Raw genomic sequence first — 21,303 nt, forward strand, 5'->3', positions numbered from 1 at the left:
GTTGAACACACACAGATAGACTTTGCAAATCTCTTTGCATTTGCAGTTGCATCGTCCATTCATTTTGACAATCGTTTGCATCGGCAGAACTTAAGGCGGTGCTCACAAGTTTGAGTGGAGTTTTTCTATGCGACGCTAAAACCCTCAAGACAAGAACTTTCCCGGCACCTTAGAGGCCGTCCCCATAGACCCCAAAGACCAGCTTGTCAAGCTGGTCCCAACATAATGGGAGTCGTCCCCATAGAGCCATGGACTCATGCTCTCAATATGAAGCACCATCTTCCTGGGATGGTCACACAGTCATTTAATTCACAGGTTTGAATTTTTGACCCTGATGCAGCAACTTAGGTGTTCAAAGCCTGTTCCAGAAGTCCCAGACGGACGTGTCCATCCCTCACTCCTCAATCATTTACTTCCGTTCAAGGGTGTTGGAGAAAATACTGATTAAGCAGGAGATTGCAAAGGTTAGAGAGGCTTGTATGGGAACGTAGTCAAGGTTTTAGAGGCCCGTTCAAGAGCCTCGCAGCTAGCGATGCTATGGGGACGGCCTCTTATGGAAGTGCTCGAGAGCCAGCATTGATCCACCCTCCCTGTTAATAACTCAACCAGATGACTGGCTATGGCGGGGAAGGAAATGGCGATCCTTAGCAATACGCTAGATAGACCCACAAGATCGTGAGAGATGCCTGCTGAGCGCGACACCACCACCTCTGGGCTGCATCGCCATGCGCAAGCATTCTTAGACTATGAGCTGGAAATGCAAGCTAGCGCGAAAGAGTCTTTCAGGCACTGGAGAGGAAGTCCACGCCAAGAATGCTGCCAAGCGAGAGGCAATCGTTACGATTTGCAAGGAGCCCAAGTCACTGGGCTCCAAGGTGAATTCCCACACCTATGCTACTCTGTTGAGGCGTTACGGGAAAGCTAAGGCCTTGGGAGCCGGCAAGCGCGTTCATGGAGACATAATCAAAAGCGGACATCGATCAGACGTGCTTCTAGAAAATCTCCTAGTTCAGATGTATGGCGCCTGCGCAGCCTTGGACGATGCACGTGCCTTGTTTGATCAAATGCAGCATCGAAATGTGTTCTCGTGGAATCTCATGATTGGAGCTTATGTCGACAATGGAAGGGGCAAACAATGTTTTGAACTCTTCCGACAAATGCAGTTGCAAGGCGTGACTCCAGATAAGGTCACATTCGTTACGGTTCTCTCTGCTTGTGCCAACCAGACAGCACTGGCTGAAGGCGAATGGATGCACGAGCATATTATCCATCGTGGATTTGATTCTGATGTTGTAGTGGGGACTGCTCTCGTCAACATGTACGGCAAGTGTGGCAGTCTTGAGCACGCACGGATGATGTTTGACAAAATGCGTGACCGGAACATATTTTCTTGGAACGCCATGCTTGCAGCATATGGCCAGCACGAGCAGGTGAAGGAAGTTTTGCAGCTGTTGCATCAAATGCAAGTCGAAATTGTTTTTCCCGACAGAGTCACTTTAATCAGCGTTATTTCTGCTTGTGCATGCCATGGCGACCTGGTTGAAGGAAAGCGGCTGCATGTTTCTATTGTGGGCAGTCCATTTGAGTCGGATGATGTTTTGGGGAATGCCCTGATAAACCTGTATGGCAAATGCGGCAATAAAGAGGATGCAGGGAGAATATTCTGCGAAAGGCCTACAAGAAATTTGGTTTCATGGAACTCCATGATTGCAGCATGTGCTCAGCTTGGGCAGACTAAGGAAGCACTCGAACTCTTCACACAAATGCAGCTGGAAGGTATGATGCCTGACCAGATCACTTTTTCCAGCATTCTTTCTGCCTTTGCCAACCAGGCAGCCCACAATGAAGGCAAACGGGTGCATGCCCGCATCAGCCCACATGAATCAGATGTTATCGTGAGGACTGCTGTCATCAGTATGTATGGCAAATGTGGCAGTGTCAAGGATGCTCGAATAATGTTTGATAAAATGGTTAGTCGGAATGTTGTTGTTTGGAATGCCATGACTGTGGCATATGCTCAGAATAGGCAAACGACTGAGGCAATTGAACTCTTTCAAAAGATGCATCTGGAAAGTCTGATTCCAGACAAGGTCACTTTGGCTGCAGTTTTGTCTGCATGTGCTAATCAGGCTGATTTAACTCAAGGCCAGTGGATCCACCAGCACGTTGTGAAACATGGAGTGGACAAAGATATGGTAGTTGGTAATGCCCTTATCAATATGTATGGTAAATGTGGCAATCTGGATGATGCATTGGGGATTTTAAGTAGAATGTCCACAAGAAATGTGGTCTCTTGGAGTGCAATGATAGCTGTATATATACAACATGGACAAGGCAAGGAAGCTCTTGAGCTTTTCGAGCAAATGTTGCGGGCAGGCATGATCCCAGATCAGGTCACCTTTGCCAGCATGTTGTCTGCATGCACCAGCCAGGCAGCCCTGGCGCAGGGCAAACAGATGCATGCTTGCATTGTAAGCAGTGGATTTGAATTGGATCTGCTTCTGGGGACAGCTCTTGTAAATATGTATAGGAAGTGTGGCACTCTTGATGATGCTCAAAAGGTCTTCGACAAAATCCTTAAGCGGACTATATTTTCATGGAATTCAATAATTGCAGCATATGCCCAGCATGGGCACGGTAAAGAAGCCCTTGAGCTCTTTGATAAGATGCAGCATGAAGGCTTGATACCTGATGAGGTCACCTTTTTCAGCATACTATGTGCATGTAGTCATGCGGGTTTGGTGGATGAGGGGCATCACTGTTTTATATCCATGACTAAAGATTATGGTATTGTACCATCGGTAGAACATTATAACTGCATGATTGACCTTCTAGGGCGGGCAGGACAGCTAGAGAAGGTGGAAGGCTTCCTAAAAAACATGCCCTTGCAGCCTACGGGAGTCTCCTGGATCACGTTGTTAGGTGCATGCAGAGTGCATGTGGATATGCACCGAGGGAAAGATGCTGCCAAACAACTTTTTGACTTGGAACCTACAAATGCAACACCATATGTGCTTTTATTAAACGTTTATGCTGCAGCTAACAGCTGTCAGGGCGCAATGAGAAAATGGGAGGACAGAGAGTTTGAAGAAGCTGCGAGCCCTGAATTTGGTTATGTTAATGATGAGGTTCATGCTTTTTTTAATAGAGAGGATTGCCTCTGACACATGGTAGTGATACCAATTCATGTGCATGATGTCCTGCACCACAACGAAAAGCTGACCATGGGTTCTGGACTTACCTGGGGCTTCTTGCAGCAACAATTCTCAGGTGTGGCATCCCAAAAACTTACAAAGACCCTGATGCTCATCTCAATGATGTCTTAAAAGTGCTCCCAGTTTAAGAAAAGAGATTATGATCACTATGTTTACTACTCCTAGTCTTGATAAGGTAGGTTAAGTTCTAATATTAAAGTCACCTCAAGTTATGGATGCTCTTCCTTATTGGGTTAGAGGAGTTTGGAAGCATCCTGTGATTGCTTGGAAATAGTGTGAAAACATTAGGACAAAAGGCCGTCAATTATGCAGACATTGGTAGAAACCTTACAATGCATGGAAAGCTAGCCATTCTTAGTAGCCCTTGTTGTTGTACTAGTAAAAAGTTTGCTCCTTTTGTTGATAGTTCTTTAAGTCTTGTTGTTATTGCTGATACATCTGTCCTTCTACTGCCTTTCTAAGGGAGCTTTTTTGAAAAGGCACAAAATTTCGACTTTCTTCTGAGGATTCATGCCTACTAAAAGCCATAGAGAAAGGAGTCTCAAATTTCGCTATCCAAATAGAAGAACCTTTAGGGGTCCAAGGTCTCTTATTACAGTGGAAGTCGACAGTTTTGAATCTAGTTGCTTCAAAACTAAGAGAAGTTTCTTTGGTTCGCACCTTTGATAGTGGCAGCTCTCTCTCTTTAGAGGATGAGATATCCTTGAGTAAATTCCAGCGAAAGTTTGTGATTTCTTACGTAGACATGCTCAAATAATTTTGTCTTCACCTGTAAAAAGTTTTATTTTGCAATCTCTACTAGGAGAGGTTAATCCTGCAAGAAAGACATGCATAGTCCTTGCTATGCGTGATGGAGTTTGTGATTTCTTACGTAGACATGCTCAAATAATTTTGTCTTCACCTGTAAAAAGTTTTATTTTGCAATCTCTACTAGGAGAGGTTAATCCTGCAAGAAAGACATGCATAGTCCTTGCTATGCGTGATGGAGTTCATAGTAGCTAGTCCCTACTATACATGATGGAGTTTATGATTTTCAACCTTTTGAGTGACTATCATGAGATTGCAATTGCACTATGTGTTGTGTTTTTAGAGGATGAGTTTGGGCATGTTCCTGGATTCATATGGATATATAATGCTGTAGCAAAGTGTAGCAAAGATGTATGCAAGTTCTTCTATACCTCAAAAGGATTTGATTTTGAAACATCAAATCTTTTGTCAGTCTTATGGGTTCATTTGCAACCCAAGTCTTCCTTATCTCTATGCAGCTTGGAAGTTCCATTAAAATCCTAAGAAACCTAGATTCATTGCAACGGCTTGTAAGACTTCTCCAACTGATGTCTCAAAGTGGTTAAGTTATTGTTTCAAGGCCATGTTACCAATTGTCCATGAACTTTGGAGAAACTTATTGAGAGAGGTTTGATCTTCCAGTAGATGTAAGTTGAGATTTAGAATAATCCGGTGGGAGTTAAGTTTCTAACTCCTCGGAGCGTAGAAGAGAAGTCCACTCCAGTCTTGTGAAACATACGATTTCACTACACCCTATACTAAGATAGATTTGGAAGATTTGAAGTCAGCTTGTTTCACAAGTTTTCAATTAGAAACTAAAAAGTTAGATTAGGAGTTAAAAATCAGCCTTGCATTTTGGATTTTATTGGGTAAAATCCAAAAAGCAAGATTTTGAATTTTGAATCTATACGATTGGATATATTCTAGTCTTACAAAGGTATATTTGCACAAAAGTTGTAGACACTGAAGATGTCCCTTATTGATTAAACTTTCTTCTAGATAATTTATTCATAACTCTAGGAGACTCTTATTTCAACAAAGCATTGGTATTCGGATGGGCACTAATTGTGCTATTTATTAGCAAACTTCTACATTTTCATGTATGAATTTGAGTTTATGCAACAATTGATCTCTTGTGAGACTTGTCCAATCGTTCTTCATACCTAGGAAGGCTAGGAGATTCATAGATTGCTTATTAGTCCTAGACATTCCAAACTCAAAAGATTTTATGTACAAAGATCCAAAACTCTTTTGGCAGAGGGATTTATCCTCGATAGTTTTGAGAACTTAATGGTGTAGCTAGTGGAAGCTATTGTAGTTTCTTGATCCTCAATCTTCTTTAGGTTTAGAAGTTGATATCTATAATAAATGACGACGACGTGAGTATGCTATGTCGAATATCATACAAATGCCTCACATTGTAGGAAATGCATGTAGGCCATGCCTTGTAGAAACGCTCCCGCCTTTGGTGGTCACTCTAGAACCCGGAGTCCCACGCTCCCAAATGGTGCCTAAGGTGTATATGAGATAGACAAGAGTGGTTGTCGGAAGAACTTGCTGGCCTCCCATCACCAAGTTGCAACGGGCAACCCAAAAGTTCCAAGAAATAATGCTGGACGGTGTCTCTCAAATGCTATCCTTGGACGAAGGTATAGGGCAAACACGGTTGGGAGGCACCACATTTTATGCCTCAATCCTAGCCACATGCTAGCCCTGCATCCGATAGGTTGGGGAGGTAGTATCAATCAAGAAGCATGCCCCCCCTCTGTGAGCCCCCCAAGTGAAGTCTCGCCGCATCTGTTGGGTGCTAGCTACAATCCTCAGGGCTGCTGACCAGATCCTCTGCGCTGCTTGGCATCCCCAAAGACAGTGGGGCATTGTCTCTATCACTTTATCCATATAGCTGTGGCAGCTGCCATCCACCCGCACCTGCTCTTAGGCAGGCCCCTATTAGCCACTATCCAAAAGAAATATGAAATCTTTTGTGGTCTTAGACTGGTCCAGAGACGTGACCAAAAGTGAGAAAGAACCTCATGGGGGACCTCTTGCTCAATCCAGTGACGCTCCTGGAGGGGGTCCATGTTGTCGCCTCCAGCTATAGGGGGTGGCCAATGCATGTCGTGTAAGAGAAAAAGGGCACCTCCTCCACTCTATCTGTGTGCCCTACTTGAGCAGGCTAGAACCACTTCCCCGGATCCCACTGAATGTCTCGGAAAGGATGACCCTCCCATAACTAGAGTCGCCATCGTGCTCCCTCTTGATCTAAAAGGACCATGTTCGGGGCAATAGTCCAAGCATTGCCCAAGCGTCCCACTCTCCTGATCCTCTGCCATACAAGCCCGTCCAAAACTTGGTCATCCTAGTGGTCTCTCTCTGTCTTTGCCAGAAGGAGGCCCCTCGTCCCAACCCTGTAGTATCTATGACGATAGAAACCCTCATGACTGCTAGAGGAACTGCACCCTAAGAGGCACTTCAGTCCTAAAAAATCGACCAGACAAATGATGCAGTGTCCAAGTGGTGCTTGTCCCTCAAACCAAGAGTTGGGAATCGTTGTGTCTATCTTTGCCAGCCGAGTGCGTGCCCCCCTTAGATATGAAACTGCTTGCTATCTGTCCTCCTCGTCTAGGGGGAGGTCCCGGAAGACCTCACTGGACCACTGTCCCATTGTGCTCAACCTATATGTGTCCGCTGCCCAAGCATGCATCTCTCCGGATCCTGGACCTCAGGATGCTAGACGATCGGCTGACAATTGATCTCCTCGTGGCAAGTGGGTGTAGCCTGAATAAGTCCTCTAGACAAGTGCTTCCAGACTTTGAGAAAGCTCCTCATCATGGGGGAGCCCTTTCCTGTGAGGGGGCCTTCGAGGATATCCATCTATGGGACTGCTGCCATTGTCAACCTGTGCAGGGGTTGTTCCTGAGCAGCCTTCTCCGAAGCAAGAGCTTCCAGGGTTCAGAGCCTGAATGGAGACCTCATACTGCCAGCTTGCCTAGGAGGGCTTTGCTCTCCATCTCTGGGCAATGATGCCAAGGCCTCCCTGGGCTTGTAGCACTATTTGCCATACCACCCTGGCTCTAGTGTTGCGGGTGTCATCTGATCCTGCCCATAAGAAGTTGTGCAACAAATGCTAGAGCTGTTCCATGCCACCCTTGTGAAAGCACTAGCATGAGGCTATGTACCAAGCTGTGGCAAGAAGGACCTAGTTGGCCACCAAGGTCTTGCGTGCTAAAGAGAGTTGGCTGAGCTCCAATATAGAAGCTTGCGCTGCGCACTGTCTAGGGCCGGGGCAATTTGCTGCTCTACTGAAATGTCCATACCCACTTGACATCCAAGGTACCTCACTGTCTGCCCTCGCAGAATCCACCTAAAACCTAGGGCTGCCCCCCAATCTCGGACCTCCTAGACAACCTCAGTTATTGTAAGAAAACCAACTGATTTGGTCCAGTCTATCTTGGCCTCAGATGCTGTGCAATAAGTGGCTCGAGCCTCCCTGACCACCTTAAGGCTTGCCCCAGAGCCCTCCACGTAGAGTGCCGTGTCGTCCTGCAACCTTTGAGTCCAGCAACTCCTCCTCCTCCCTGATTGGGAGCCTCATCGTTGTAAGGCCCCCGGCTTGAGCACATAAAATAGCCTAGCGCCTCTGCTACAAAAAGAAACAGAAAGGGGTTGAGTGGGCAGCCCTGTTGAACTGAGCGGGAAAAGAGAGAAAGCCTCGCCCGTATGACCAAGGTCTGAAAAGCGCTGCATGGTGCCCTCCAGAAAAGACTACTCCACCCTCTCGTAGGCCTTCTCAAAATCCAAGAGAAAGAAAGAAAGATGTATTATTGTCTTCGAGAAGCCTCGCGGGCCTATGAGACAAAATACAATCACAGAGTAACTCAAACATGCCATTGTGGGTAGAAGCAGAGGGGTCGCTAGGGCCCTTTGCTGAGTGCTATACTAAATGAAGCTCAAAACTCAAAACTCAAAACTAGTACTCAATCTCAGAGTCAAAATACATCACCAGGTGCCATGGCTCTCTTGTGCGCTGCGAAAAATCTCGTATCTGTGTTTGCCGGGTCGTCTCTCTCTGTGGTGGGGGTGTAGTCTCCACGATCTATGTGTTTTGGTGGGCCATGTCAAGAGCCTCTACTCGGGTGTTCCCCTCCAAGTAGAGCTGTAATGCATTTGTTGGAAAGGTCACCTCCCCATCTGTAAGCCCCCAAATGAGGAGAGCATCGGGGAGCGAGACCTAGGGCTAGATATGCCCAGAGAAGACAGAGGGAGCTGCCACATGGGCAGCACCTCACAGCAACTGTACAGAGCTGGCAAACATGGCACAGACATGGTGGGGCAGCAGGAACTGAGTCGGCCACCAGAATCCAGATGGAGCTGGTAGGGCTGGTTGGAGCCAGCAAACCAGGCCATCAAGAGGGCAGACAAAGGGGCTGGGCGAATGAAGGCCAGAGACCTGGTTTTATGGAACCCCACAGGTCGGTGGGGAGGCAGAGAACAGGTCAGCAAGCAGACCCTCATCGGATCGGTTTTTGGGCCTGGCACAAGCCCTAGAAAAGGGTGTGGTGTAGGGGGAGTGGCTGGTCACCTCGAACACACAACAAGGGGTTTGGGCCCCCACTTATATGCAGCAGACAAGTCGGCCAGCAAGGGGGTCGGTTCAGCCCCCTGCTGGGTTGGTTCATTTGGGGAAGGATTTCCCTATAAAAGGAAGGCTTGCCGCCCTTGGCCTCACTTCAGACATCCAGCAGATCAGCAAGATCAGGAGCAGAAGGAGCAGTAGGAGCCTCATCTTTGGGCCTACATCAGGAGGCAAAGGAGAAAGAAAGAAAGAAAGTAAGCTTATTAAAGTCTTCGGAAGACCGATGGGTCTATGAGACTGTGAAAATCCTGATACAACAAGCTGTGGTAGTGGAGCTACTAAACGAGCATCCATACCAATGCAAAATGCAAAAATGCAGAATGGCAGTACTAACAACATAGTCATGTCGATGGTCGACTATATATCAATCTCAGCATCATCATCAATATCATCATCATCCTCGGTAACAGCAAGATATCAGGATGGATGAGACAGTGGAGGGCAATAGAGTGCTGTCAGCCACTTAGAGGTGCGGTCTTGGCACATCTCCTGGTCGTAGCTCTGCGTCTAACCAGGGCTACTGTGACCCCCGTCTGTCGAGCTCTGACTCTAAACAAGGAGGGGATGTCTCCAAGTGTGATCTGTGTGTCGACCCTCTGTCTGAGCTGTCAGGTCACGGGCTCCGGGTCACGGTCATGTCGAGGCCTCGTCTCGTTGGGGTCCATGTGGTCTAGCTGAAAGAACTCCATGATAGAGCTCTGACAACCGAGGAAGAAGTCTGCTACTGTCTCCATGCTCGGAGTATCCTCTCGCGGTGTCTAAGTGCCTCATGAATGAAACCTGCCAAACACCGTTGGTCTAGGTAGGAGAGGAAACGGGCTAAAATCCCATAACTATCCCTGAAGAGGGAGTGGAAATGTCCTCGGATCTCATAATACACAGGACACCTAAAGATGAAATGCTCCTTTGTCTCAACCTCCTGTATGTCACACGGTGTGCATATGCGCCGCTCCCTGGGTAGTCGCTCTGCTCTGCCGCTCTTGATGCGAAGTCTGTGTGAAGAGACCCGGAACTCTGCCCAAGAGAGATCCTCAGCGAGTGGGGTAGGTGAATCTGTGTGTATCTTGGTGGGTCAATGAAACCCTCCGCTGTGATATGTAAGAAGTGATCTCTGTAGAAGCTAAGCTTCACTGGGAGTTCATTTGATCCCAACCAGGTCCGAAAAGTGTGTAGCCGTAGTAGATCCTCACGGATAACCTGGTTGACCTCGTGTGATAAGAGGAGAAAACGGAGCATCCATGCTATACTGGAAGGGAGGTAGTCTATCCATGTGGAGCCCCAGTCGCTCAAACCATCTCTCTGCATGTGCATACCAGCACCTCTGATCTCCTCGTGCTGCAAGTGCCATAGAAGAGGATAGAGCTATCCATGGTAGCCTGCTACGCCCCGAGGTATAATCCCCATATTCCCTAACTCGGTACAGATATGTGATGATCTGAAATGCAGCATCTAGCTGTAAAGGGGGTGACCCAAACTCAGCCTGAATGATTTGGTAGGAACGGATGACTTACCACGAATCATCCGTGATAACATGAGAACCTATAGCCGCTCCACACGGGCCCACTCTGTATCTAACAAGTCTGGCCCCCAACAAGGGTTGCCGTACATCCCTGCTGGGCGAGCCAAGGAGTCAAAAAGCAACCCCTTGGTGCGTGGATCTTGAAAGTGCGAGCGGAAGCACTGCCTCTCTAGTCTGGCCAATGAGGCATACCCTCTACTCAAGCGGGCCTGCATCGCGAGTCTCATAGTGAAGCTCGGTCCAGAGAAGATAACCCCAAGATAAATGTATGATGAAACTATCTCAACAGATGACCTCGCAAATGTGAACTGCTCCTGACGCATGATGGCTCGAGATGTATTGAAGATCATGACCTTGGTTTTACCCAGGTTGACCTTCAAATCATGAGACTCACAAAAGGACTGTAGTGCGTCTAGGTGTCTCTGAAGCCCCTCTGCTGAGGAAGACAAGAGAGTCACGTCATCTGCATAGAGCAAAATCTGGATCAGCGTGCCCGCAAGAGAGCAACCTACACCCCCCTGTGTCTGCATCACTGTCTCAAGCTTGTCAATGTAGAGGCCTAACAAGGTAGGCGACAAAGGACACTCTTGTTTGACCCCGATGGTACTCATGATCTTGTCTGTCCACCCGGATCCTACCCGAACTTTGCCAGAAACTCTCGTAAAGTGCCATGACAGCCCAAACGATCTCCTGGTCATAACCCAAGTCCTGTAGGCGTCGTATGAAGCGGGCTCTCGGGACCGTGTCAAATGCCTTGCCGAAATCCACAAAGCAACAATAAACCCTCTGCTTCCGTGACCTCGCCTCCTCGATGATACATCTGAGCGTGAGAATATGGTCCATGGTTCCATGATCACGCGGGAATCCGGCATGTCCTGTTGCTCTAAGTCCTCGACACTCTGCAAGTCTGCTAACCTCGGAGTCAAGTACTGATGCATAAATCTTGGACATGACATGTCCAATCATAATGGTCCTGTAGTTCTCCGGGCTCATGGGATCCCCTGCCTTGTGGATGGGTGAGATAGTGTTAATGGTGCAAGTGTGTGGAAATCCCAAACAAACCGCTTCATTAAAAAGCTTTGCTAAGATCGGGGGCTAGGAGGTGAATCCCATATGCAATGAACTCAGTGCATAGCCCCTCATGATCCTTCGCTTGGCCATTATGAAGTTTCATTACGGCATCCTTTACCCCTCCTCTAGTGAAGAGGGTGCAAGATGTGGGACGAGGCATGTGTGAGAGGTTAGGGATTGGCTGATTTGGGATGTCATAAAGTGTGCGTGCATAATCAAACCAGATTTGGGTGTCAGTGAGTGGCGGAGGGGACCGTCCTTCTAGAAATCTCCGCCAGAAGTCCTTAGAGTTGTTACTAAACAAAATGTTCAGTAGTTCCTCGTTCCGACGAACGAAGTCTAGTTTCTTCCTCCGTACCAGTCTACAGTATTCACGTAGCGTATTTGGTGCGCTTGGAAGAGTGTTTTTGGTTTCGAATCGGAGTTGACGGCGTAAGGCCTTACACTCATCATCGTACCAACTATTACAGGGTACGGTTCCAGGGGGTGGTGGGTGGGTGGAGCGGGTGGTGTGGGGAAAAGTGTGAATGGTAGCCTCGTGTAGTGAGCGGGTGACAAGGGCAGCACGATCCTCTAAAAGGGGTATGAAGTCAATAATAGCGAGAAGTATGTACAGACAGCCAGAGTAAGAAGGTGGATCAAAGCGTATATCATGGTAGGTGGAGTAAGCACTGAGTGGGGTGGAAGGTGCTGTGCGAAGGGAGGTGGAGATGCGAAAGAAAAGGTATGTATGATCAGCCCCTGGGGGGAGAGGTGCTACAGTGAAGTCAGTAATGCGAGATGTGAAGATAGGAGATCCCATGATGTAATCAACAACACTGGAGCCCCCCCCCATGTGGGAAGCATGTGAAACTACCAAGCGGGCCATCTATCAAGACCATTATAGATAATGAGATCATGTATCCTACCGAGGTCTAATAGGGCCTGCCCATAAGATGAGAATGGACCTCGCTTGTCAGCCGAAACCCGTAGCATACCTACCTCCTCAAGGTCAACATCTGGTAATAGAGTGGAATCATCTTTGAAGTCAAGAAGTGGCACCTGACGGGCCCTTGTCCTCGCGTTGAAGTCCCCCACTAGAAGGACTTCTCCGCAGCTAGAAAAGTCAACGATGGACTGATAAAGGGCAGCAAATGGGGATGTCTCATCATCACCTCGAATATCTCTGGCAAAGTGGGAGGTCTCCGGGGGGAAGTAGCAAACTACAACAAACAGATCCCGGCTGTCCATGTGTCGTATTCGGATCCAAAGAAATTTGGAATGTGTATCTCTCTGCTCTACTGAAATGATCCCCCGAAGTGTGGATCTGAAAAGGACTGCAACTCCACCTGAACCTCGAACTCCTCCTGTACCCCTCGTCTCATCTCTATAGGCAGACTCCCATGTATATCCGCTGACTATTGGAAGAGGGCGCTTTGGACTCTGATGTGTCTCTGTATAGAAGACTATGTCGTGGCTTGTATAGGATTTTGAGAAGTTCCCTGGTTCTGACCATAAGGTACCATTACAGTTCCAAATGGTGCAGGACAGGGTCTTGGATATCTGAGTCTCATAGACCCCTATGTAGGGGAGGGGGCAAGTGCCCTACGGGGGCCTGTAAGAAGTCGTCCCTCTCGTACCACTGCCGACTTCCCCTCCTTCTGGGCCTGATCCCGCTGCTGTAGCAAAGAGCGCCTCTCCTCAACCTGTAGAGGTTTGAGGTCCTCATTCATAGAGATCGCTGGCTGATCTCGAAGGATTGACCTGCGTCGAAGAGCTGAAAGTCGTGCCTGAGTGTCATGGAACTGTATGATCAGGGCTTGCTCTCGGTTGGGATCTCTCCCCACTCGCCATGCCCTCTCTATCCTGTGCTCAGCCACACCCAAGGTAGCGGCCACGAACGTAGTCGCATCTACCATCGGTGTAGCCTCAGTGCGTGGGATCCTGCGTACTCTGATGTTGAGAGCCTCACTGGCTCTTTGCTGTTGCTCCATGAGGGTAGCCAAAACGGTTACCCTTGCGGGTTCCCGTTTGGCCACGTCAACCCATATGGAAGTCTCCTCAATAGCCAGATTGCATGCTCGCAATCTGTGCCTCGACCACCGGGGTACTCTTGGGACAGTGTGTATGGCTGTGACTTCCTATCGGAGCTGCATGATATCCTGTCTGAGTCCCTGGATACGACCCGCCTGCTCCCGAAAGGCCCTAGCCTGTTCCTGTATGATGCGGCTTTGCTCCTGGTTGAAGCAGACCTGCTCTCGTGCGAAGCGAGTCAGCTCCATCTCACGCTCACGGAAACTATGTATCTCCGTGAGCAAGGTCTCATGGGCCTCTGGTGTATCAGCCCACCCATGTCCATGCTGAAACTGTGGTGACTGTGGCATGAAAGAGTGGGATTGAGTCTGGAAATTGGACGGTGACTGAGTGAGGAACGGAGATGACAGTGGAATGGATGAGGCAGTCCCAACGGGGTGTGGCTGACTGAGAGGGAGAGGGTGTTAGAAAATACCCAACAGAGGGTACACACAGCGGAAGACTTATAGTAATGCCCAGGAGCTCACACAGTGTGGTGTGGGTGTGGAATCACAAACTTCTTTACTTATGTGCATACAATAGGTGTGCAGACTCATCAATAGACAATGAACCAACTAGATAGAGAAACCACCAAAATATATATTTCCGTCCACAACTATGGACACAATACAAAAGAGACAGATCCAGAGTCCCACCAATGATGTGGTCCTCTGATCTTACCACAAGGTCCTTCTCCTATCAGCTGGTTATCTCTAGACTTGAGCCCGCGTGCTCCACCTCGAGCTTCTGTAGACCTTCCGTCCAGATCCCTTCCACCTTGCTGTCTTTGCACCAGCCTAGGTGGGCAGCACTCTGAGCTAGGTCTGCAGCTCTACAGCTCTCTTGTCTCCTTCTGGATAGAGACCCACAAGTGGCTATCTGCTGCTCCCTCTGCTCCCTGAACTGCTGCTCCAAGTGATGATGATCTCAGCACCTTGCTGCCCTAGAAGACAGGCAAGGTCCAGCCCTTCCTGGCTAAGTCTGCAGCCCTTCAAGCACCCTCTCACCTCCTGGATATAGGCCTAGAGAGTGGATTCCTGCTGCTCCTTTCTGCCTCCTGGATAATGAAATGAGGCCTGTGGCCTCTGCTTTTATAGGCCCCAAGGGCCCCTTGAAGTAACCGACCAGCCAGCCCTAAATGGGCCGACTGGCTGGTCTGTTTGGGCCGACCAGTCTCCCCCAAAACCAGCCCTTTAAGGGCTCCAAAACTAGGGCCCTTTGGCCCACACTTCTAGGGCTTTTGACCCTCCAATCTAGGCAAGGGCCCAGTCGATTTAAGGCATGCCTCTGCCCACTGGCAGCCCCATTTGCTGCTCCACCAGGCCCCAGCCATGTCAGCGCCTGTTCACCCTGGTGCTGCTGGTTCTGCCCTCTGCCAGGCTCTTCTCCAGTCACGTGTGCAGCGCTGTACTGAACTGTACTGTTGCTGATGTCATCGTGCCCTGCCAGGTCAGATCTAGGGCTTGCTGTCCTCGCCTTCTGCTCCTTCCACAGGTTCCGTCCTTTGCAGCCTTCTTCTCTTGTGAGGTGCTGCCCATGTGGCAGCCCCCTCTTTCTCTCTTCTTTGGGCATCTTCTGCCCTAGGTCTCCCTCCCCCATGCTCTCCTCATTTGGGGGCTTACAGATGGGGAGGTGACCTTTCCAACAGAGGGGAGAGTGAAGCGTAATGCGGCACAGTGTATGACACCTCCGAAGGAGGGGTCATAAGCTGTGCGAGAGCTGTAACAGGAGAAGAGGGGAAGGGAACAACAACCGGCGCCATGGGCATGAGTATGTCACTGATCGTAGATGTAGAGGGAGCTGAGACTGGAACTAGAGCTGGGCCTGAAGCGGGGGCTGAAGTCGAAGTAGAGGTAGAGATAGAGGGAGCTGAGGCTGGAGCTGAAAACGAAACTGACACTGTAGCGGGAGTTGAGGTTGAGGTAGAGATAGAGGCTGAAGAAGCTGAGGTGGGTCCTACCTTTGCCTTGCTGTCTACCCCGAGTCCACTTCGGTTGTAACGTGTGTTCACATCCTCCAATTTCAGTTGTGTCGTTTGCTTTTTTGTTGTTGTTGTTATTGTCGTCTTTCTTGGCTTTGTCCCCCATTTCTCTTAGTGTCTTCGGCAGGTCTTAGTGTCCGGCCGGGAGCACCGGTTCCCCCCCCATAATGGGAGGCACGTCCAGTGCGAGGTGGTGGAGAGGCAGGGCGGAAGCCTGAGGTGGAGAGGCAACCAGGAGGTGGAGAAGGAGAGGCTAAGATGGCGAGGATTTTTATTTTTTTTGGGTTATTTTTTTTGGAAGTTCAAAAAAAACAAGTGGCGGGGGGAGTAGAGAATGGGGGGGGGGGTGGATGAGCAGAAAAGGAGGGAGGGAGGTGGCTGAGTGGGGCTAGCGGGGAGCGAGGGGTGGCTGAGGGGAGTGAGGGGCTGAATGGGGAGCAGGGAGTGAGGGAGCTGAGCGGGGAGCGGGGAGCGAGGGTTGGCTGAGCGGGGGAGCGGGCAGCGAGGGGTGGCTGAGCGGGGAGCAAGGAGCGAGGGAGCGGGGGAGCGAGGGAGCTGAGCGGGGGAGCGGGGAGCGAGGGGTGGCTGAGCGGGGAGCAAGGAGCGAGGGGTGGCTGAGGGGAGCGAGGGAGCGGGGGGTGAGGGAGCGGGGAGCGAGGGGTGAGAGAGCCAGAGTTGCTGCAGACTGGGCTCACTTGGGGCTGAAGCCTAGGCTGTCTACCAGGGCAGCAAGGCGCTGAGATCTGTGGACGGAGAGTTTACATATGCTGGAGGTGGAGCACGTGCGCTCATAGATCTAGAAGTATCCGCCCGGCAGATAATAGAAAATCCTTTTGGTAAGATCAGAGGACCACATCCTGGTGGGACTCTGGATCTATCTTTTTGATTGTGTCCATAGCTTTGGACGAAAATATATTCTTTTGGTGGATTCTATATCTGGCTTTGATCATTGTCTATTTGCTAGTCTGCACGACACATCTATGTGAAGCACATTAATTAAAGAAGTTTGTGATTCCACCCACACCATCACATTGTGTGAGCTCTTGGGCTATTCCACTGTGCGTACCCTCTGTTGTTTGATTTCTATTATGGTATCAGAGTCCAGATAGAAGGCTTACAAGTGTGGGAGCTTGAAGGCAGGGACCTTGCTGAAGGACGACCCTGATTGGAGGCTCTAGGGAATTGACTTCCACGGCTGGAGGATTGTGCTCTTGCGAGGAGGGCGGCGATTTAGGTTCAGTCAAGTGTGTACCAGGTTCTTGTCTACAGACAGTGGTGTTTGCTTTTCGATTTTGCTGTGTGCTATAGTAGCAGAGATGTCGAAGCCTCTTCAGCCACTGCTCTTCCTTCCTCCTCCTCTAGTCGAGTTCCTTCTTTCACCATCCCTAACTTTGAGCTCTCCTACTGACTGAGATCAAACTCAGAAAATACATAGAAGACCCATGAAACATAAATCCCAAGAAAATGACAACTTTAGAACTGCATAACTGCGTAACTGCCATGAGCACTTCGTAACAGCTCAAGGTATAAACAACCATGCTCATATCTCCCTTGACAAAATCTGTCAAGAACAGACCCGGATTTCTTTGACTTCAAATAGCATATGCTCAAACTACTACCTTGCTGCCCATAGGCTCGTCATCACAAGCAAGGCTTCTTCTATAATCAACAATGGACACCGGGTTTGCTATAACCAACCACCCTCAAGCTCCTCATGGATTCATGGAAATCTAAGGTGAGTTGCGCTCCCGTATCACAGCATCGATATTTCTCCTAAGGACTTGGTGCACATGTATTCCTTCGTCCAAGGCTTCATAGCCCACACACAGTTGTTTATCTAACCACCTTTGTCCAGCACCTCTTAGCCCACAGTCGTCCTCTTGCTCACAAAGCCCTCCTGCTCATACATGACCTTTGCTATCCTCCATGAACCTCTAGACCTGCATAGTCGTCAAGCTCCTTCAATCCATAAAGCTCCCAGCCATGCAATGAACGTCCTTCCAACCGAAACACAGCTCGTCATAAGTGGAGATCTTCAACTATCGAGGTGCCTACAGCTGTACCCATCACCTTCTACTATATGCAAAGATAGCTGCCGTTACGCAGCTCCTCCCCATCCTTTACATGAAACTAGCCAGCACGTACTCTTGCTTCACCACCTCCGTCGTCCGACTATGCCTTCACGTGATGATACCCAGCATCCTTTCCCCGACTCTCCAGCAGTGTTATGGCATGCTTCATTCCATCGTGGTTCTCCTTTTGCTTCCTCAGTCTCTCCAAGAGCTCTGTCTCTCTTCACTTGATGAAGACTACCTCGCAGCTTCTCTCCTACTCAAGGAGCACACGCCCTTTGTCGTCCAAGGTACTCCAGGCCCGCACAGTAGAGATCACAGGTTTTACAAACCCAGCAACTTCTAGTAGAGGCAACAGTGGACCCCCAATCAAGAAGTTCAGAGTAGAGAGCCACAGTCAAAACTCACGCCACCTTCTACATGCTCGCTCCCCCCTTGTAATCAAGCTCAATGTTTTCGTTCAAGAGTCTCTCCCTCTATCAGCTTGCGTCCCCTTCCAAGTAGCTCACGGTTGTGCCTCTCCAACTAAGATCCCATCGCCTCTTCTGAGATCCCCTCCCCGTAGTTACGTGCGTCCTCCTTCCTTCAGAAAACTCTCCCCTCCTCTTCACGTGATCGGTCACCCTCCAGAGCTCTCCTCGTCTGTGGTCCTCCCATACTCCATAGTCGTCCTCTCCTTCAGCATAGCAAACACCAGATCCCCAGACTCCCGTGAGGCCACGGCTTCTCTTCCAGACTCCTTCAGCTCTCAACAAGGATCTCTTGTTGCGGGATGCTAGCAAGATGCTCCCACGGTCTCTCGGTTGCTCACAGAGCTCATCCCTCCTCTTCACGTGATCGGTCACCCTCCAGAGCTCTCCTTATTTGTGGTCCTCCCATACTCCATAGTCGTCCTCTCCTTCAGCACAGCAAACACCAGATCCCCAGTCTCCCATGAGGCCACGGCTCCTCTTCCAGACTCCTTCAGCTCTCAACAAGGAACTCTTGCTACGGGATGCTAGCAAGGTGCTCCCACGGTCTATCTGTTGCTCACAGAGCTCATCCCTCCTCACACATCCCCCTGCAGCTCCCAGTTCTCGCTCTTCAAAGAATAGCCACGCCCCCCCATCAAAAGCTCCCCGTCCACGTGAAGTAGAGACGCCCTCCTCCTTCCAGGACCATCTTCCCGCCGCCTTCCTCTGTACGTGCTTTTTCAATCTAGGTCATCACGTAGCCAGTTTTCATGCACGGCTTATCTTCTTCAAAAAAAAGCCACATCAGCTCATACTTTTACCACTCTCAAAGGTTTTCTTAAACCTTAGGCTTAAGCACATCCTTATTCACAACCTTCAAGCAAAACCTTGGGTGTTTGATTGCCACATATGACCACACATTCATGAAGCCCACAACTCATGATATGAATGCTCACAGGATTTACAAATCGGGAACCACTCATGGCAAGATAAACATAACACAGGACAACAATGAAAGACATGCCATCCCACACCAAATGCTCTAGAGTGCATGATGCACCCACACTGCTCTATCATCATATCCTGAGAGTCCTTGCAAAAGTATCTACAATCTCAAGAAAATATCTACATCAGTGTAGAGTCTTTATGAGAGTGTCCATATCTCAAAGCCACCACCAACTAGCTATGTACATAGCTATGCACCTACCCATCAGCATGCAACAAGTGAAAAATGTATTTACAGTTTTATCCATACACCGTATTTACATTTTTCATCACATAACGTGTCCACTAGATATTGGGGTCTGATAATCACTCCATCCTCTGATACTCTCAAGAAGTGATCATGGTAGAACTGGCTCTTGGTGGGATCATGGTAGAATTGGCTCTTGGTGGGGAGCTCCTGGCCCCCCTTCCCCAAGTCTATGACTTATAGAGATGGAGTAGGTCCAACTGTATAATACAGTTGATCTCATTCCGTGGTTGCAAGGGATCAAGGGCATCCAAGCTGTTTTGAAAGGTGGGAGATAGTCCATCTGAATACTTTGGCTGCGAACCATCTGGATATGTGTCTATGCCAGGCCATGCTAACCCCCCTCTACACCTGGCGGACATGGCTTCTTCACTCCGAGCTTCCTGTGAAGCTCGACTTCTACCGCCGACACTGCCTCCAGATCTCACAGGAGGGCTTCATCACACCTCCGGGTTACACACAGCTTCATCCACCACATGCGCTCCGGATCTCCCTCGGTCAGTTTAGGGTCTCGTCACACCGATTACGGATCGAGAGTGGACGCGCAGAGGGTATCCCACGAGAGGACCGCCTTTGCCCACTTTGCGACTTGCAGGAGATCGAGTCGGAGGAGCACTTTGCTTTCAGATGTCCTATCTATTATGCCATTCGAGGCCGGTACCACTGCCTCTTCCGCGACGGATTCGGCCCCCTCCCACACATGCTGCAGTTCCCGGATCAGCGATGCCTAGCCGCTTTCTTACATGAGATGACTCGCCACCGAGATACCTCTCTCCGAGCACGGCGACACGAGCACCACACACAACGTGAGGACACCCAGCGGCCTATCTCTGATTTCTTCCAGTCACAGGATACCTCTCCTCAGTCTAGCCGATGACGCGGACGTGAGCGAGAGCCAGAGCCACGATAGCTGCGCCAGCGGACAGACTCACACATCCGGGTCCATGACATCTCGTCTCTGCTCTCTGTCCGCCTCACCGGGGTTACCGTTGCCCTCATCCACAAGGCCACCCGCCGCCCTCGACGACCGAGCTCGATTAGGCTGCGTGACGTCAGAGGCCAATCATCTATCGCAGGGTTTTTTCCGGCCTCCCATTTGACGGCCCCTCTATGATTAGTCTCTGACGATCACCACCTGCACATATATACTGTATCTCCCCCCTCTGCCCCATTTTTGGTGCCCCCTCCTTCTTTTTTGTATCATCTGGAGGTAGACACATATTTTTTGTATCAGGGCTAGACACACCGTCCTTCATAACCTCTTTTTTGCAGAAACGGTTGGCTGGCCCGTTTTGAGACCGCCACCGTTATGCTCATTGTATCAGTTATCTTTTGTCTCATAGACCTTCACGGTCTCCCGAAGACTTTAATAAACTTTCTTTCTTTCTTTCTAAGCTAGTCGTATTGATGACTCTAGTGCCAACCTCGCTAGTCTCCCTCTAGGTAAGATCCAAACCCTATGAAGATAAGTGATTATGTGGAAGATGGCATCAATCTGGAGTGGTGTCATGGCAAACTATGCCTATGATTTGGTGGGGGATTGAGGGCTTGCTTTGAATCATCCTGGATGCCATAATCACCTGTAGCTTCTCGAACTGCCGCCATTGAGTCGTCCCTCAGAAGGGTGTTGCGTACATGGCTGCCTGTCTCACTAGTATATCAAAGTCATCCCTTCGTTGGGGGGTCTTGGAAATGTGTCTGAAAGCATAGCTGAGCTAGAGCTCCGTGTCCTCATGTAAGTCAGCAGGCCCCAGCTATGCGGGTCATCATGAAGATTGGTGCCACAAAGAGTGCCCTTAGCTAGGTGTATGGCTGTGCAATATCCATTGGCTCCCCTCGATAAGTGAAGCTATGTGGATGAAGTACTGCTCGTGACGTGTTGAAAATGATAACCTTGGTTTTGCCAAGGTTGATTGTGAGGTGTCTCTCTCTGCAAAACACCGCTAGGGCCCGTAGGTGTCTTTGCAAGCTTGATGTTGAACAGGTTAGAAGGACTATGTCATCTGCATACAACAATATTTGTATCATCAAATCGGCCACCTCGCCTCCTCTCCCTTCGTACCCTTCCATGTGGCAGCAGTGGTTTCTTGCGTTATTCTGGGGTAAGGTTTCTTCGCGGAGACCCTGGTTTGGCCAGAGGGGCTCTCATGGCAGCACCCTCAAATCCCATTTCCGTCAAGGTCCTTCTCTCGCTGGAGGATAAGCAGCAAGTGAAACAAGTAGTGCAATCACTGCAAGATAAAGCAGTGGTAGGCAGGGGTTGTAGG

The 21,303-nt window shown here is 49.4% G+C and overlaps 1 protein-coding gene across 4 annotated transcripts in view; it reads left to right on the forward strand.

The window, feature by feature from the left end:
- The first annotated feature begins 498 nt into the window (after positions 1-498).
- LOC147902236 (pentatricopeptide repeat-containing protein At5g27110-like) overlaps positions 499-21,303 on the forward strand; it is a 38,519-nt gene continuing 17,714 nt past the window's right edge. For all 4 annotated transcript variants that reach the window (XM_087374917.1, XM_087374916.1, XM_087374918.1 and 1 more), the window contains exon 1: positions 499-3,270. In XM_087374917.1, the coding sequence (XP_087231043.1) occupies positions 747-3,164 (2,418 nt within the window). In that variant the 5' untranslated portion in view covers positions 499-746 and the 3' untranslated portion in view covers positions 3,165-3,270. The remainder of the gene's footprint in view (positions 3,271-21,303) is intronic.

This window comes from Dipteris shenzhenensis, chromosome 5 (genome assembly GCF_047967505.1).
Source record: "Dipteris shenzhenensis isolate YYH24624 ecotype China chromosome 5, Dip_SZ_1.0, whole genome shotgun sequence".
Classification (NCBI taxonomy): Eukaryota; Viridiplantae; Streptophyta; class Polypodiopsida; order Gleicheniales; family Dipteridaceae; genus Dipteris; species Dipteris shenzhenensis.